Here is a 19973-nt window from a genome sequence, read left to right on the forward strand (position 1 = left end):
TACATTAATGAAACCACACATTTCAACGCTTGACATTCAAAAGGCAATAATTTGAAAGCTATATCAGCCAAGCAAAAGTGGACTGGGTCTATAGAAACAAGGGCTGAAGGAAATCAGTTTGAGTTTGAAGGAAAATCAGGTTGGTATCTCTGAGAACTGAATGCAGACAGAAACTCAGCACTGGTTTCCAAAATGCAGTGACCATAGTAAACGTGGACAACTTGGAGAACATTTCTAAATGGTAAAACCAGCAGCTGGCTAATAATGTCCAATTACCTATAAAGCCTGTTTCTGAGGAAGTGCATTTATTCTGAATGTAGCCTTTTCCAGAACAGGTCTGTGTTATTTCCTAAGAAATCAAAATTAACTAATTTATCTTTCCTAATAATCATGATCAGTAACATTTATGGCATTTCTAATTAAGTAACAAAGTGGGCACAACTTCTAATAAAGAACTTCATATGATTTGGAATGGTGAAGGACTTGGGGGACTCAGGCATGAAGCCCTGCCCTGGGGGGATGCATCCCCAGAATGACTGCTGGGTTCATTAATGCAGCACATACTCATCATTGCCTGCCACGTGTCAGCTGCTATACCAGGTACTAGGGTGCACATTCTACCAGAGATTTAAACTGGTGCTGCTCAGAACACAGAGAATAGTGAGGCAGCAAGGGAGCCTTAGAGACAATGAGCAGGGGTTCGGAGAAAGAAAATAAGGACAAGACTGAGAGTGGCAGAGGTAGAGAAGCAAGGAATAGCAATCCAGTCTGGGAGCAGCGAGGATAGAAAGCAGAGTAGCTAACAGAGCTTTGCAAAGGTCAGAGGGGACCAGAGAACCCAGGGAGGAGACCGAGCGGGAAGCAAAGAAGAGACACAGAAGCAGAGAGTACCTGAGACAGAGTTAACGAGAGGGCTCTGAGCCAGAAGCAAGAGGTGAGGAGAAGCTGAGTCTTCTGGGTCTTTTTTTTCCCCTGCTGAATAGAGCCTTGATTATAGTGTTACCCAATGTCTGATCAATTTCAGTCTATTTTCTTAACATTTCATGGTGAGAACCACATGAAAGCAAAAGGCACCCCAAAGCTAAGAACCTTGAGTCAAGTGTGGAAGGAAAATTCCTGCTATAGCTGCAATTAACACCCCAGTTTATATATAATATTGTGAAGGGTGATTTAAAAATTTTTTTAACCATCAGGTTTATTTTAGTTCCCACTCCAGCCCAATGAGCCTAATGTAAGTCCATTTTTTTTTTTCAGTAACAGCTGTTCTTTTGAACCTTCTGAATAGGCATCTGATTTAGATTTGAAGGAAGTCATTTTAGGAGTCGGTGCAGACTCCCGTAAGCACAACTCGGATAAATCTAAGCCCATGCACCACGGACTTCTTTAAAAAGCAAGAATTCTGGCGGCCAGCAAGGAGTCAGAGTTAACTGTTAAATCTAAACCCAGTGGACACATTTTCCTCTTTCAGGCTGTAAATTCAGGCTTAAGTGGTTTTCAAGACCATCTCCTACTTTTGAATTTAATATAGAAAATGTATCTGCAGCACAACTACTAAAGGGGAAAGGCTTCTTTCAATTTTCTTGGATCTCAGCTTCATTACAACTTTGTGGCCTCTGTTGGAGGAAAACATTCTCCCATAATGAGCTTTTACATCATTAAATTGGAAATGAAATAACAGTTGATGGGAGCAGCCCCTGCGTGAACTGTCTGGCTTGTGACCCACCCTCTGTTTTCCTGCCTGCTCTGGGGCAGGGTTTTAGGTAAATGCCATAAATAAGTCTAGCTTGACCAAGACTACGTTCATGTCCCATGCAATTAATATAGAAATTAATATAAAATTACAATAGTGAGAGGTCTAAAAAGTCATTCAAGCTATTTTTTCCCTACAGGAAAAAAATGGGGCTTTGAGAAATTTAAACATAACATATATTGAAGCACAAACTCAGTAAAAGTGGCTATTTAAATACTTACAATTCCATCTCTATCTGGTGAACCTCTGTAACAAAAAGAAATTGATAGCTGTTATGATAAGGAATCATTCTTGCCACATAGACTAAAGTTCAACAGTAAGAACCATTAACCACCATCCTCCCCTTTCCCAGCATTCCTGCCCCAGTAAACCTGGCTAATGAAAACCAAATCAAAACAAATTGGTTGAGTGGTATTTAAGTGTGGGGTATGTGTATGTGGGAAGGAAATTCTCATTAAAAAATTGCAGCCCAGAGCCACATGTGGGAAGCGTAGTGCCTTGGTTCATTTTTGAGAGGAGAGTTTATTAAAGAGACTCCACTCTAGCTGGCTCCATTTAAAACTATCCCACTCTAGCTGGCTAACTGTCCCACTCTAGCTGGCTCCATTTAAAACTCTCATGAGGCAAGTAAACCAATTTGCTCTCTCATCTATGTATTTTTAAGAGATGGGGTCTTGCTATGTTGCCCAGGCTGGAGTGCAGTGGCTATTCACAGGTGCAATCAAAAGCATACTACCCAGCCTTAAACTGCTGGGCTCCAGCAAACCTCTGCTCCAGCCTCCCAAGAAGCTGGGATTGCAGGAGAGCATCACTGAGCCCAGCCCTTTTATCTTTTCTTCTGCGAATGGTCCTGAATTGCCTCCTAGATGAAAAAGCTTCTGTGGTATTTTTCAACTTTATTTTGAGAGTTGGTGCTTTCCTCCATATTTCTCTATTTACCTCTCCTTCCATTATAGAAGAGCAGGAAATGGAGAGCAACATTTTGCTAAATGTCTCCTTCTGATGACTAAAGCCCAGGGCAGCTATTCTGTGGTGGCACTATGCTGCAGTGGTCAAGAGCAAGGGCTTTCGAGTAAGATGAAGCTGGGTGTCCAAATAGTTCTATGACCTTGAACACTTAACCTCTCTAAGCGAGTTTAAATAAGGTAATATATAGAGAGAACTTACAATAGTTCCTGACACATGGTATTCAAAACTGTGAATTGATTATAATTTATTTTCTCTTCCAAGATGTCTCTTCACTAGGAACACAAAACTGCCCACTTGCAGCCACACTGGACTTTAGGGCAGTGTAGGAGAGGTATTAGAGGTATTTTGGAAAACTGGATTAGAAGAGCAGAGGGAGAAACTAGAAGGTAGCCACTGTAATTTTATAACTTCCTATTTTAATTCAGTTTTTAAGAGGCTAAAACATACAGGGATACATATTATGCTTGGAAAGGGAGCTGCATTATTTGGAAGAAAACCTTAATAAGTGCTTGAGGTGAACTGTGATGTCTTGAGGAGTTTGGTGTGGGGTTGGAACCATTCTTCAGAAGGTGTAATCAGGTAAGAAAATTATTGCTTCATGGCAGGGAGCCAGTGAGAAGAGAGAGAGAGAGAGAGCAATGCAGAGAGTTGGTGGGATGCCATCTGGACTCCAAGGTGTGATTCCCTTTCCCCACCAATATCCCTTCAAAATTAGCAGAATATTCTACTTAGATTATAATACACTTGACAGAGTGCATGTTTTTCATAACTAGTGAGTTCTGTGTCCACACAGATGCAGTGGTGAATCAGTGATACAGGGGCAAGAAACAGAGAAGATTCTGATATTGAAAGACCATGGGAATTGATAGAAATCTTGAGACTTTTGGACATTACCTGGATGTGGAAATTAACCAGTTTGAAAAAATTTTATTTAAAATAGAATGATAGGAAGAATCTTGGCTGACAAAAGTGCTTGTAATGAGCCAGGTGATTAGTTAGGACCAAAGGATAAAAATAATGAAAACATATTAATCACAGAGAGAATGAAACGGGTGAGTAAATCCAGTGGGTTATCATGGTCATAGTAAGCCCAGGCTAGTAGGAGAGCACTGAAGATAGGTACCAATCCATACTCATCAAAGCCAATTCTCTTTTTGTATCTATATACTTAGTCTTTCCTTCCTTCTTTCTTTCTTTTCTTTTTCTTTCTTTCTTTCTTTCTTTCTTTCTCTTTCTTTCTTTCCTTCTTTCTTTTTTTTCTTTTTTCCTTCTAGATGGATTTTGCTTGTCACCAGGGGTGTGCAAGGCTCTCTGCCTCCCAGGCTCAAGTGATTCTCCTGGCTCAGCCTCCCAAGTAGCTGAGATTACAGGCATGTATCACTACGCCCAGCTAATTTTGTATTTTTAGTAGAGAAGCAGTTTCACCATGTTGGCCAGGCTGGTCTTGAACTCTTGACCTCAGGTAATCCACCTACCTCAGCTTCCCAAAGTGCTGGAATTACAGGTGTGAGCCACGGTGCCTGGCCAATATACTGAGGACTTCAACTTACTAGGACTTAATATCTCCATATATGAGTAATTCTTACTAGGACTTCAACCTCTGCTAATGGAGCTGGGAGAGTAGTGATTGCATCAACTTTTGGGTAGGATGTGTTTAGAGGCACTGATCCATGCGGGGATGCCTCTGGGAACAGCAAGAAATAGATGCGGCAAAAGCTCAGCGATTGGCCTGGCTGTAGTGTTGCCCACTGTGAATCCAGGTAAAAGGTCATATCAGTAGGGGATATTAAATGGGAAGCACTTGACCTCATGCTTATTGCAGCTGTTGGGATGGTCTTTCACAATTTTTAATCAGAGAAACTGTGACTGTACATAGCAGCACTGGAGTCCTATTCTGATCCTTTGTCTTCTCGACTGATGGAAATATGGCTCATGTGTCCTGTGGAGTCAGTGAGCATGGTGGCTAAGGGCACTGGCTCCAGTGCCAGACTGCATGGGATCAACCAATGTCGATTTCCTAGCTGCAGAAGCTTGGGCAAGTTACTTCACCCCTTTGTCTCTCAGTTTCTTCATCTATAAAATAGCCATCATAACAGCATATATCCCATAGGGCTATTAGAGGATTCAGTGGACTAACATAAGTGAAGAACCTGAAACAGTCCCTAGAACATAGTAAATACTCATTAAATGTTTTCTAGAATAATAATTTTTATACAATATGACCCAGGATAGAGAGTGAAGAGATTTTAGTAGCCTCAGACACTTGGACATGTGTTCTAATTTCACTTTCTAACCCCCTCTAATGAGGTTTTATATTGTATTTTAAAATAATTTTTTTCTTTTTCATGGCAGACTTATTGTATTTGCTGACTTCTATTTTAAAAAGAATCATCTACCATGGACTTTTGGCATCTATATTTTAAAGTTTCAGTTACCTTTTGTAGCTACTGTCTTTTTTTTTTTTTTTTTACCCTCCTATCTGTCTGGATTTTAATTCTACCCATTGTATTTTTTCTTTTGGGTGATGAAAGCACAGACACTGGATTTTAGACTAGAATATGGGCTCCAAGTCTTACTTTCTGGGTAGGCTTCAGAAAGTTACTTAACCCCCTTTGGCACTGATGTTTCTCTTTAAAATTGATGCATTACTGCTAACCTTATTTAATTACTAGGAAGACTAAAAAGGATATCAGCGCAACATATGTCCTGCACAGGGCCTGCCACTTAGCACAAGCTCTCTCCCTTCCTCTATCAGCTGCTGTAATGATGATCAAATCAGGAGACTCTGGTCCTAAACCCACTGTATATCTAAGGAGGTTCAACCAGCTGAAGTTGGTGATGGTGTCTACCCTAGCAGGTTGCTGAGCAACCGATAGTGAGTTGTAGCAGCCCTGAAAACAGTTTGCATCAACAAGGCTTCAATGATCACAGACAAACACAAGCATTTACCAAAGCTGAAGGGACAGAAAATTGCTAGAGCGCTTTCCCAACCCCTTTGCATTTATGATTTCTTTTCTGAGAATGATATGTGATCCAATTACAGAGTTCACGAAAGCATTAGTGAGTTCATGAAAAGCAAAGGCTTATACTAAACATACAGAACAGCTCGTCCTTTGACCATCACTGATGGTGGAACCAGCTTCAGCTATTTTGCTATCATATAAGTAATTTGGGACTCTCAAATGACAAGAAGTTAAGGAAGGATACTTGGGATTCTTTAAACAAATGTCTCGTTAGAGTACCTCAGAGAAATATTGGGCCTCTACCCATAGCTGTGAGGAATAACTCAGTTATTTTAATAACTTTAGAAATGATGATGGAAGAGTAGTGCTTTGGCTACATGTAAATTAGTTCAGCCTGCCCTGTAGAGGTTGTTCAACCTCTTCTCTCTTGAGAAAGCTTTTTTCCATTCTAACTTTCCTCACATGCCAGAAATCTCTGGTGCAGTCAGTTACAGACATTGTCTTCATTCAGAAATGGATTTGGTTTCCATTAACGATGTTCTCCTGAGCTCCATCGAATAGTGTCCCACAAAACACCTGGCACTATACGAGTCCTATAATGCCTTCCCTTATGTGACTCATATAGTGTCTGGCCCTTTAGGGAAATTCGATTCCATCTAGTGTAAATTTCTTTGTTGTTGTTTACATGTGTGGAAACTGAGGCCAAGCAAAGTAAAGGGTAATTCCCAAAGCCATGGAGTTTTGGCAGTGCTGGGACTACAGCCCAGGTCTTCAGATCTAGTGAAGGCATCGTCACATATTCTGGGTGGTTAATGATTAGAAAATGGCAAGGGAATATAAATCATGCTGCTATAAAGACACATGCACAACGTATGTTTATTGCGGCACTATTCACAATAGCAAAGACTTGGAATTAACCCAAATGTCTAACAATGATAGACTGGATTAAGAAAATGTGGCACATATACACCATGGAATACTATGCAGCCATAAAAAATGATGAGTTCATGTCCTTTGTAGGGACATGGATGAAGCTGGAAACCATCATTCTCAGCAAACTATCGTGAGGACAAAAAACCAAACACTGCATGTTCTCATTCATAGGTGGAAATTGAACAATGAGAACACTTGGACACAGGAAGGGGGACATCACACACCGGGGCCTGTTGTGGGGTGGGGGCAGGGGGGAGGGATAGCATTAGGAGATATACCTAATGTTAATGACGAGTTAATGGATGCAGCACACCAACAGGCACATGTATACATATGTTCCAAACCTGCACGTTGTGCACATGTACCCTAGGACTTAAAGTATAATAAAAAAAAATAAAAAAGGAAAATGGCAAACTTCTTAAGAAACAATGTAAATTACATAATCCTCAGAAAAATATTGCTAACTTAATTATTTAGAAAAATTTACAGGACAACAGTAAATGTAATATCCTTGAAATAAATAGTTACAAAAGAAAATGCAAAAAGAAAATATAAGAACTTAATATTTGGCATCTAGACAAAAAATAACTTTGTTCGCCCAATCCTTTCCACTCTTTGGCTTAAAAACTTTCAAGGTTTCAAGGTGGCCCACTGCCTATGAAAGCAGCCTACACACTTCAGCCTGGTACTGAAGGCCCTTCCTATCTGGTCCTGGTCTCCTTTCCAGTCTTGCCTTCCATTATCACATTTACCTGTAACCCCAAGTAGACAAACTGCCCCATTTGTCTTGTCAGTAAATGCCTAGTGGACTTTTCTACCTTTCTGCTTTTGCTTTTGTTGTTCCCTTTGCATAAAATACACATCCTCATCTTCTCGAAGGCCAAACTCAAGTCTCCTCCCCCACCCCGAAGCATCACTGATCATCAATCCAAATATGAGATTTTTCACCCTCAAATTCCCATGAAATCCCATCTTAGTTGCTTGTAAGGAACTTACACATACTAATTTGTGTCAGTAATAATAAGAGTACCAGCAACTGCCATTTGCTGAGCATTTACTAAGTATTAGGTACCATATTAGTCATTTCAAATGCATTACCTCATTAGTTGTACAAACAATACTTTAATTAGTGTAGTAGATATTTTATCTCATGAATCAGAAATTCTTAAAGGACAAGGGCCCAGGGAAATACTCAGGATCTTATGATAAAATTGACGCATGATAAAAATATACAGAATGAAAAGCTAAAGGTGAGAATAAATGTGACTTTCTTCCTTTCCACCTATGCCCATACAACTGTTGCTTCTCCCATTTTCTAACTTTCTTTCAGAGATTCTAGCCAAATGAGGGGTATAATGGGCTCGATTCTGACGTACAGCAAACTACATCAGATCTGCATTTCTGCCTGGTCACAACCACCTGCAGCTGAATAGTTGTGCTCTCCCTACACTGGTCTTGGGCTGGAGTCTCAAGTTCCTGGCCAGTGGACTTCACATATATAAGTTACCTGCTTGGCTCCAAAAGGCAACTGAGATTTTGTTTCAGAGCCAAATACTTCTGCAGGAGAATTCAAGATGGTCAGATAAGTGGAAGGAAGTTAGTGGAATGACACTGTTATGTCATTGGACATTTTCAGGGTCTATCAGTGTCTGTGGGCAATTAATTCTCTTGGATATAATCACTTAAATATGTAAAAGCATCCCCACAGTTGTTTCTGGCATTTGTTTCTTATTCACTACTAAATATCCAATAATTCCTGAATTCTGTTGGTTGGTTTACAATTTGGCTTGTACAAAATCTTGGCATCTCAAGTAAGAGCTTTGAGATGTTATCTAGTCTACATTTCTGTTTCTGGCTAGGACTAATCTATCCAAACAGGTGTTTTATTGTTTCTTCAGTTCAGATCCTAAGGTCAACCCTATATGTGGAAATGAATTCTTTTTATCCTTCATAAAAGTAACAGTCACATTTTCTGCCTCCTGAGACTGCTGTGAAGTGTAATGATCAAAAAAAAAAAAAAGAAAGAAAGGAAGAAAAAAGGAAAGAGAAAGAAAGAAAGAGAAAGAAAAAGAAAGACATGATAAAAACTGAACACATGATGAAAAATTTTTACCTTTTTAGCATAAATCTAAGAACTGTTTATACTGAATAATTACAATTTACTCAGAAATGGGGAAAGCAAATAGTACACAATATCCGAGAAAATTGTGTGGCAATCTTATATTGACTGTGACAAGAACATCTCTTATGCAAATAGATTCTTCGAGGAGGCAAACTCCTAAAGTACATACGTAGAATCAGTGTCCTTTTCTTTCTTCCGTATTCCAAAGGCCTTCCTTGTACGTTTTTTCAATCCTGTGGGAAAACAGCAAAGGGTCAAAAACTCTCTCAGCAACATTCAAGTAAAAATATTTTGAAAGTTGTAACACACCAGTTAGACTTAAATGTTTAGAAAGCAACGAAGTTTCTGAAGTTGTATGTATAGGTATGTGTGTCTGCATGTCCATATGATTCATGATTACATTTTTCAATAGTTATTTATCAAGGACTTCATACCATAAGTTCTTAGCACTATAAGCAACATAAGGATACATGGGTATAGAAGAGATTGCAAGATTTTCTTAGACTACTGTTGTTCATCACCCATATTGGGGTTCTGCCAAGAAGCCAAATCACAGATTTAGAAGAATAGCCATTTTCAGGTTAGACATATTCTTTAGACTAGGATAATGCCAAGACATGGATCATGTGACCCATGACAAGTGAACTGCACAGATCTGACACATCTTTGTGTCTCGTATTCCCATCTTATCTTTTACTACTTCCTCCAGTCTGTGGCTGCACTGAATTATTAATCATTCTCTGAACACACCCCAAAAATTTGCACTCCTGTATCTCTTTCTTTCTTGTTCAGTCCTTACTTAGGGTTGAAATGCTTTCCCTATTTGGTGGACATTTAGAATTTCAATTCATCCTTTAAGGCCCAGGCCAAATGTCTCTCCTTCTGTAGGGCTTCTTAATCCTAGAGGCGTAAGACACTGACTATTCTATGCTCCCCCCAAAACGTTGCTCTTATATGTATTATGATAGCTCAAATGGTATCACCTATTAGTCCCTGTGTCAGTTTCCCTAGTAGGCTGTGATCCTTTCTTGAACAAAGGCCAAGGCTCCCTCATTTATAAGACCAGATAATATTTGTGATTTAAAATATCTTCCAGGAAGCACCATTCAAGCAGCACTGGCTAAGAAAGCCCTTTTCTTCCATCCTGACAAGCCAAGCCCAGTCTTGGTTCTTCTGTACTTCTCCTGTCAAGGCTGTTTGTGTTTCCCATCCCTCACATGTTCCATAGTTACAGACATGCCTTGTGCTTCTGTTAGTGAGTATTATCCAAATATACTAAATGTTTATGTATTCAAACCTTAGACTTGTTATTGGTGGTTTGGAAAGTCTTCTTGAGAAATTGGAGCTGAGAAAGTCACTGATATTTCAGATTTGTTTGGTACTACCAGGTGGAACAAAGGGAAAAACAATGACAGAATCAGTGAGTTGATAATACGTTTTTCCAAAACATGTGAGTCAGCCCAAACCACTCAGACTATCTGAGTCATTCATTATCTGCCTCTTAGGATACTACTCAAATACAATCTTCAAAATGTCTCTGTTCTGTCTAATTTTGTATTTTAATAGTCATCCATTTAAGACATTTAGGTCTTTAAAATGTCAATTTTTTTTAAAACTCCTCCCACATAAAACTATTTTCTGTTACTCTCCACATGATGAGTTTATAGAAAAACGTATTGACATTTAAAACTACCCACCCATAATATTTAGAAACACCTTTTCTCCTTTTATTTTTAATTTTGTTTATTAAAAACTTCTTTCTCACCTCTAATTGTCTTCTTCCCTTATAAGGACAAAGTATCATAGTTACATAATCATCAGTCTATCCCTATGATTTTCCTTGGGTTTCAAGTCTCCTAATTGGCTTCTCTTTGCTTCTGTTTTAGCTTTGAGCTCACAATGAATGCCATATTCAGCAATCACCACTGGTTTTTACAGGACTGTAAAACCAATGCTATTATCATCTCAGGGTTTCAAGTGCTTTATTTCTTGTAACTTGACCTATGAGATAAAAAATAGCATGCCTTACCAAATATATCAGAAAATACACACACATTCCAGTACTTTTTGTATTAAATTGGTAACAGAACAGGAAATAGTAGTTTTCCATAAACCCTGTGCTTGTTTTGACCACCAAGTTTGGACAATAGCCAACATGAATTAGGTCATGAATATCATGAGTTGTCCACTTTCCAGTGGAAAAAATGCACTGAATCAGGATCCAGGAGGCAGAGAGTCCATTCCCCAGCATCAGTTCTAATTGCATAGCTTAATACAAGTTACATTACCTTTATGTTTCAACCTCTCAGCCTATAACAAATCAGCCAACGATAAGAGACAAAAGAATCTGCACACCTTCACAAAATGCCATGCCTATATCTGTAGCTTTACTTTCACTGGAAATCATGTTTTTAACACATGAAATACACTTATACATAGAATGTCAATAGGCATACACCACAAGATGTGAAATTCTAGAAAAAAAATGCCCTAATGAAATTGTTGAATAAGAAAAAAATGTTGGGACAGGTGCAGTGGCTCATGCCTGTAATCCTAGCCCTTTGGGAGGCTGAGGCGGGTGGATCACTTGAGGTCAGGAGTTCGAGACCAGCCTGGCCAACATGGTGAAACCCCATCTCTACTAAAAATACAAAAAAGTTAGCCTGGCATGGTGGTGCACACCTCTAGTCCCAGCTACTTGGGAGGCTGAGGTGGGAGAATCACTTGAATCTGGGAGGCAGAGGTTGCAGTGAGCCAAGATCATGCCATTGCACTCCAGCCTGGGTGACAGAGTGAGACTTCATCTCCAAAAAAAAGGTTGAAAACTTTTTACTTCTTCAAAAGTGGAAAGGTTTAAGAAGTTTACAAAAAATATGAAGAAAACTGAAAGACTAAAGCAAATGAAGTTATGAAAGTAAGTTATTCATATCTTAATGAATCTTTCAGAAGATCCAAGGAGAAAACAATCACACCAGCTGCGTTAAAATTGAGTGAAGGGAAGTGTGCTCATGTCTTTTGAGAATTCATCAAAAAATATTGAAACTCTTCAACAGAGAGCAACAATAGTCAAGGATCTTATAGGAATAACAAATTTAAGACACTATGTTCAATAATCTGATAAGTTTTAAAAACAGTATATCCAGTGATTTTTGACTTCAGGTAGTTATGATTACAATATAATTGCATCTGGGGTGGAGCACAAATTTTTTTGTCAACTATTTTTTACCAAAAATGGGAGGGCAAAAACTAAGTGTCCTTTAAGAAATGTGATGACTCTTCCCTTGCCAACATCAAAACAAAAACATCTAAAGGGAAAGAAGTTTACCGTCTTGATAATCTGGGGTTAGAATGGTTCTCTCCCAAGCTATGGAATTGAGAACACTTTCCTATGTGGATCCAAAACTGCCACACTGTGTGTCTGGCCTGTGCCTCTAACTTCTCCACCAAATTCAGATTCCTTTAGCTTCTTTTGGTGTTGTGGGAAACAACCACACACACACATACAATTAAATATAGATGGATTTTTAAAAGGTTGAAAACTTATTTCAAACTAGGCAGCCCGGTTACAATGTTACCAGACAAATATCATCAATATCTTACCAGATAAGATAAATAAAGTAACAGATGTGGAAATCGATAATAGTGATAGCGTCAAAAATACAGAGTAGAAAGAAGTTTTGTCATTGGAATACTACCAGCTACCACTGCTGAGGTCCTACCTATTGCCCAGGCACTGGATGCGTATGTTGCCTCATTTAAATCTCTTATAAACTTTGTGAAAAAGTAGGTAGTATTTTTCCCTAAAGTAGTGAGCCTGAGAGTTTGCCTAAGTTAGGTTTTATTATCTTCATCCCCAGTGAGGAAACTGGAGGCTACTCTTACTCCACTACTCCCCAGCATGTTGGGGTTCTTCAGGGCTTTGTCATAGGCAATTCTATATCCTTTTCTGAGGGTGAGTTCATCCACTCACGTGGTTTCATTCATCATAAGTATGCAGATAAATCCTGAATTTATAGGTGAGGCCCAGCACAATCTCATGAGCTTCTGAATACAGAGTACTTCTCATACTCAGGCTCCTACAGAGACACCAGATTTCTTCAAAAACCTTCAGACCCTACTTTTAATACATATGTAATAAAAGATGTAAAGATGTGCCCAATCATTTAGTTTCTAATTATTTTGTAAATAAAATTCCTTTTAAGATGAAATGGCTCTCTATCAACAGACAATGGATAAGCAAAATGTGGCCTAGCTATGCGATGGAATACTATTCAGCCATAAAAAGGAGAAAAGTACTGATGCAGGCTACAATGTGAATGAACCTTGAAAATACCGTGCTAAATGAAGGGAGCCAAATGCAAAGAGCCACATATTACGTGATTTCATTTATATGAAATTTCCAGAGTAGGCAAATTCATTAATACAGAAAGCAGACTGGAGGTTGACAGAGGCCGAGTGGAGGGGAAAGGGGAGTGGCTGCTTAATGAGCACAGATTTCCTTTTGGGGTGATATAAAGTTCTGGAACTTGATGGTGGCTATGTTGCACGACATTGAGAATGTACTAAATGCCACTGAGTTTTACACTGTAAAATGGCCAAAATGGAAAATTTTATTTTGTATGTATTTTACCATGATAAAAAAGAAATGGAATAGTTCAAGCCAGATTATTCTGTGACAAAGGAGGACAACGATGGGAACAAGTGGGGAAGAAAAGGAAGAAACAAGGCAGATTGGCTTAAAAGTTTGTGGCACATGTTACTGCTTTTGGTTTTTGTTTTGTTTTGCCGAAGTTGTCAAATATTTAGTAAAGACATCAATACGATCACAAATTCCTGTTCATAGTGACCTTCAGTATCAAGAAAGTAATATTTCCATGAGAATTTACAACAGACATCCAGCTTTTCTCACTCATGTATCAGACGTTTGCAAAAAGCTTTTCATAAGCAAGTGCATTTTTGTCATGATGCTTGCTCCTTTGATCTGTTCTCCTAAAATCACAATGTTATATTAATCCCACTAGATGGTGAACTCCATGAAGTCAGCAGCTCCATCCATGTGGGCATCTTGTTTATTTTCACCTCCCCATGTCGCATGAAAGAACATTCTTTAAAATCATTGGCTCAATTGTGTTAAAAGAGAGGCAGTGTTTCTCAATCCCCTTTTCAAACTGCAAATAAGGCCCCATTGGAAGCTTGTGAAGGCAGTTTGTTAGGGCAAAACCTCAATTTTAAAATGAAACAGAAAAACGTGCATTGCCTATAGAAAGGATAAATACTGTTTCATGAAACTCCTGGCCAAATTGGATGGTGATATAAAACACATTTCTTATGTAATATGGTTTGGCTTTATGTCCCCACTGAAATCACATCTGGAATTGTAATCCCACGTGTCAAGGGAGGGACCTGATGGGAGGTGATTGGATCATGGGGGCAATTTTCCCCACGCTAGTGAGGGAGTTCTCATGAGAGCTTATGCTTTAAGTGTGGCACATCCCCCCGGCCCCCCGTCTCCTCTGCTGCCATGTAAGACGTGCCTTGCTTCCCCTTCACCTTCCACCATGATTGTGAGTTTCCTGAGCCCTCCCCAGCCATGTGGAACTGTGAGTCAACTAAACCTCCTTTCTTTATAAATTACCCAGTCTTGGGTAGTATCTTTATAACAGTGTCAGAACAGCTAGTACATTATGATAGATTGCAGGTCAAAAATAGTTTGAAAGACATTTTTTAAAAAATCTTTTTAAAGCCGGGCGCGGTGGCTCACACTTGTAATCCCAGCACTTTGGGAGGCCGAGGCGGGCAGATCACGAGGTCAGGAGATCGAGACCACGGTGAAACCCCGTCTCTACTAAAAAATACAAAAAATTAGCCGGGCGTGGTGGCGGGGGCCTGTGGTCCCAGCTACTCGGAGAGGCTGAGGCAGGAGAATGGCGTGAACCCAGGAGGCGGAGCTTGCAGTGAGCCGAGATTGCGCCACTGCACTCCAGCCTGGGCGACAGAGCAAGACTCCGTCTCAAAAAAACAACAACAACAACAAAAAAAACTTTTTAAAAATAACCCTTTTAACTTGAAACAAAAATTAGTGTGTTTACTGTTGTTTTTCTCTGAAGCTTCCCTAAACTAACTAAAAAATCTCCCACAAAGTACCTTAGAATTTCCTGGCTTTAAGAGTATACAGACCTGCAGGTGAAGAAGAAACAATACAGCAGAAAAAATAAACTATCTTTATCCATTTTCTCTTCTCCTGAGTACAACTGATAGGAATTGTAGGGATTCATTAAGTAAACATCAAATTTTGAATTTGAGCCACTTTTAAATGTTACACTGAAAGGAGAATTGTTTAGAGGAAACCTTTAGAAAGGAAACTTGGACTCTATACTAATTTTAGGTAAAACATCAAAGTCTGATACTCCAGAGAACCTGCAGAGTTTTTGCTTGTTTAGTTTTATTTCTATTTTATTTTATTTTTAAAACACACCTGAAATATTTTTCTCCATACAAATGAAGACTGTTTCTGTAGATCGCCAAGGGGAGGTCACACTCCTGGAGCTGAGTCCCAAACAGAAGACACTGAGGTGTCTGCATTCTGTAGGCAGAAGCTGAGGACCAGACTCAAGACACTGCTGGCCTTAACCCATGATGCTGTCTTCTAGAAGTGTAAGTGGAGAGTCCTGCCAATAACCCCTCCTTTCTCTCCTTGTCCTGTATTCCTACCATTCCATTGCTAGCTGGTAACAGAACAACATGGAGAGGCCAAATGTAGAATGGTCACCTTCCTATCAGCATCTTAGCAGAAATGGGCTTATCACCCAAGCTAACTTAAAGGGACTGGGGGCGGGAAGAGAGGTGGGGCAGGTACAAACCAGAGAAGAGCCAAAGACAAAGCCAGGTTTTAACACTGGGGCAGGCGGAGCCTGCGGGAGAGGGCGGTCTGTCTTTGAAAGCATTTCTTTTTTGCCCACCTTCCTTACTCACCTCACAGTCTTGCTACACATTGCTTTCTCTAATAGCTCTTTATTGTGGTGTTAGAACCTCTATATAAATGTACTGCCTTTAAAATTGCTGAAAAGGCACCACTTTTGGAGATCATGTTCCTAGCGTGCATTTGCTCCTCCTGCCTCTCATCCCTCACTGTGCTTTTAAACAGAGCTTGGACAAGACAAGGACTAGGAACAAAGCCAGCTCTAGGAGTGACCTAGAGCTCTGGAGAAGAAGAGGAGCTTTAAGAAGAGGAGGTAAGTTGGCAATGACCGCTCTTCAGAATCAATATGTAGAACCCAGTTAATAGTGGAATGCAATCTGTTTCTCACGTATCTCCCCAAGAAGCATGCAAATGCGTGCTTCCAAAAACTGAAGTAGGGTGACAGGGTGGAAGGGAACAAAATATGTGACCATACTCAGAATCCAAAGATCTGGGTTGAAAACCCAGTTTGACTGCCTTCCAGCTGTCATTTGCAGCAACACTGATAGAGAGTAAGAGATACTGTGCTACTTTCCATATAAGCTTCGTGCTCTCACAAGATATGCAGTTTGGAGGGACAATCTTAATTATCTCTCTGTAATCACTAGGGGTGAGGGAAAGGCAGTTCTTGTTTACTGAGAGCCTTGCATGTGCCAGGCACTGTGTCAAGCACTTTAATGGAGACCAATTCTTTCAACAACCTCTGTAAGTATTACTAACTCCCTGTCTTTGGATTAAGAAACAGACTCAAAGTGAGTAAGTTTCTCTTTCAAAGTCACTAAACAAATGAGTAACAAGACCAAGATGTTGAGCTAGGTCTGTTTGGCTCCAGAGTCAAGCAACTTCTTTCAGAATGGTCATGATGATTATTGCAGTACCTAGTGCGCAGAAGACATGTCATCAATGTTTGTTTAACAATTTCTTAAAAAGCTGCTTAGTGTTTATATAATCATTTTTTAAAAACTAATGACTTTTGCCAATGTTTGCAATCTACATTCCATTGGTGTCCAATTTTTTGATATTTATTTGTGTATATAGATGTACTAGGGAAGAAGGAGAAGGAGCCCCAAACTATACCAGATGGATCAACCTGAGTACACAGGCCTTCGGCCAGAGAGCAGGGACTTAGAGTGAGGGATGCACTAAGACCACATTACATTTTAGGTGGGAAATGTGCACAATGATACACTAAAAACTCAATTTAGCTCAAAACATGTATCATAAAAAATTAATAGACATAATGTACTGAGTAGTTGCGATGTTTCAGGAAATTTATCAGGAATTTTCTTATCTCAGTTCAACACAATTTAATAAGATGGGAGCTATTATCAAATTGATTCTATATCATGGCGCATGAGAAGCACCTGATGCCAGGTCGCACAGGTGATAAATAGCAGATCACATTTTAAAACACCCTCTGCCTGACTCCAGAGTCCAGGCTCCTCATGACTTTGGAATATCTTTTGTTAGTCATCATAATTCATTTTATCCTCTTATAAAAAACAAAAAACAAGAATGTGATTTTTTTGAAAAAATGGAGAGATATTTTTAGGCAAGTTAGGCTGCACATTTCTAACACACAAAGGCTTTATTTTGCATGTTTAAATCTTTATATACTGCCCAGTGAGCATAAAGGGACCCCATAAATATTTGCTAAATGGATTATTTCTGTAATAAATATAAATTTTCAGCTTCAGTCTTCATTAACTTGGAGGGTTACTCAAAGGTGAATCACATGTAATGGAATTACTTATTTTCTGCAGGAACCCAGGCCAAATATTTGGTCTCAGTAATAAAAAACAGGCAAATTTAATTGCCCTGGGCACAATGCCGCATATTGACAGCAACTCTAGACTGACTGTATCTTTTCATTACGATGCTCGCTGTATTTCTGTCAGAAAAGATTAAGGCGCTTTGTGTATCAGCTTTTCTTCTAGGTTTTAAATATAGTCACTGTAATCCAATTCAGATTCTTTGTCATCAGAATTTCTTACAGAAAGACGTAAGACCAGTTAAGATTGAGGCCAGTTGGTCCAATGATTTTTTTTTAATGATATTTATGATTTCCCGTGCATAGACTACTGCCTAGGGTATAAGAGATGCTTCATAAAGGCAAGTACCAGGAAGTAGAAAATGCAGAGTTCAGTGTCTAGCAGTACCTGGTGCAAGGTAGTCATTCAGTAAATGTTTACAAGCCATTCTACATATTTGCAATTCTAACCAAAATGAACTGTTCGAAGTTGGTCGGCATGTGGTTTTGGTCTGAATGCTTCACCTACATTTTTGCTTGACTTAAAGGAAATCCAGGTGATCTCTGTACTAAGTATGCACAAAACCTCTTTAAAAGATAATATCTCACCATTCTGAGCTGAGCACTGAACTTTTTGGGGGAAATCTTAAGGACACACTCCGTTAGCAATAGATTGCAAAAGGGTCTGATATAAATGACAACTTGAAATTCAGATTTGATATATAAAAATTCATGCTGAGACACTAAAATGGAGATTTCTAGAGGGTAATTCTGAACTTCAAGGGGCTAAAAATGACTTTAAAAAAGAAATATTTCTTCTTTTGGTGACATACAAGAAAATGTTAAAGAAAATGGTCATGAAATAGGTTTGCTACAAAAGGACTTGGTGTTTGCTGTGCCAATATTAATGTAATGATGCAGTTGAATACAATTGGGAAGAATTTTAAGCAGGTGGTCAGCTTCTGTTAAGCTATAAGAACTGTACAAAGATCCATGAGAAGCAGACATAGTTGTAAAGTATGAGCTTTGAGATGGGAAACTTCTTCCTAGGACAAGTTCCTAGGAACTTCCTAGGACTACTTCCTAGGACAAGTTTCTTGACTTCTCTGAGTCTCAGTTTTCTCAGCTATCTATCATAAAAGGTTTTTGTAAGGTTTAAATAAGTATAAAAACCCAGTACAACACCTAAAATATATTGTGCATCACTTTATGCAGATTTTTCTTGCTTTTCTTGGAATTTTGATAGTTATAAAACAACTAGAAATCAGCTCTTTTAACAGATCATATAAAAGACACTAAATGATACTTACAGAAGCCTCATAACTCTATTCCTTTAGAAATAAAAATATGACATCAAAATTTGAAAATCATCAAAATTTCAAAACCTCAAGCTTTTCTTTGTTAGAGCAATAATAACAAAACCAAACTCAGTCTCAAGAGATGTCATTGACTAACATCTATCATAAAAGATAAGTGGGGATTAAAACACTCACAACAAGAAATATAACTCTTTCATGCAGCAGGAAAATACAGCATTGATGAAGCCTTCTCTTTGTGCAGGTCTGTTACAAACTTCAATTGATCGGTTGGTCTTTCCAGTGTGATCTGAAAGTAGGTCAGTGCTCCTTCTACCTGGGTTAAAGATATCACAGAATTTGGAGTTTCCTGCCTAGCCTATTTGGGAGACACACAAGTTTTGCATGAAGGAGCATACTTTAAACACTAGGTAAATTAATTTGACCTATTCCCTTAGAACCTTCATCTGTAAAAAGGTTACTTTCTTTTTCTCTCCTCCATTTTCTCCCACTACAGTCATTTATTTTCTTCACATCGTTCCATCTCCAGTCCCACCCTGGCCTGACAACGACTTGTAGAAAGCATTTAAATTAATGGTCCTGCTCAGATAGACTTTTTAGGCATAAACAGAAAAAATCAATTGAATTGTAATTCACCAAACTAAATGAGGTTTAAAAAACTCTCCATTTTCCATAAGAAAATGAATTCAAAAGAAAATGTACTGGATAATACCAGAAATGTTTTTCTATATGCCCCTTCCTTTTTATATTTCATTCAGGGAATAGGGGGCCAGTCCTTTGGTAAAATCTATAAATTCTTACTACATATATCATTTAATCATTCAAGTTAAATTATTCAAAGATCAATTTAAAAAGGAAGCTGGTGGACGTGGGCAGTGGCTCACACCTGTAATTCCACCACTTTGGGAGGCTGAGGCGGGCAGATCAGCTGAGGTCAGGAGTTCGAGAACAGTTTGGCCAAAACGGTGAAACCCTATCTCTGCTAAAAATAGAAAATTAGCCTGGAGTGGGGCGCATGCCTGTAATCCCAGCTACTCAGGATGCTGAGGCAGAAGAATAGCTTGAAACTGGGAGACGGAGGTTGCAGTGAGCCAAGTTCATAGCATTGCACTCCAGCCTGGGCAACAAGAGCAAAACTCCGTTTCGAAAAAAAAAAAAAAAAAAAACAGCTGGAACATATCCCCCATTAGAATTCTTCTGTTTAATTCTAAC

General features: G+C 39.0%; 1 protein-coding gene across 13 annotated transcripts in view; it reads right to left on the minus strand.

Annotated features, from left to right (window-relative positions):
• Positions 1-19973, minus strand: part of SGIP1 (SH3GL interacting endocytic adaptor 1) — a 221071-nt gene that overhangs the window by 119820 nt on the left and 81278 nt on the right. For 10 of the 13 annotated variants that reach the window (XM_032137478.2, XM_032137477.2, XM_032137475.2 and 7 more), the window contains exons 2-3: positions 8907-8970; positions 1972-1996 (exon numbers count right to left, since the gene is read on the minus strand). In XM_032137478.2, the coding sequence (XP_031993369.1) occupies positions 1972-1996; positions 8907-8970 (89 nt within the window). Of the gene's footprint in view, positions 1-891; positions 976-1971; positions 1997-8906; positions 8971-19973 lie in introns of all 13 variants that reach the window. The other 3 variants (XM_032137469.2, XM_032137463.2, XM_032137455.2) reach the window with 1 other exon arrangement.

This window comes from Hylobates moloch, unplaced genomic scaffold, assembly GCF_009828535.3.
Source record: "Hylobates moloch isolate HMO894 unplaced genomic scaffold, HMol_V3 SCAFFOLD_18, whole genome shotgun sequence".
NCBI classification, from domain to species: Eukaryota; Metazoa; Chordata; class Mammalia; order Primates; family Hylobatidae; genus Hylobates; species Hylobates moloch.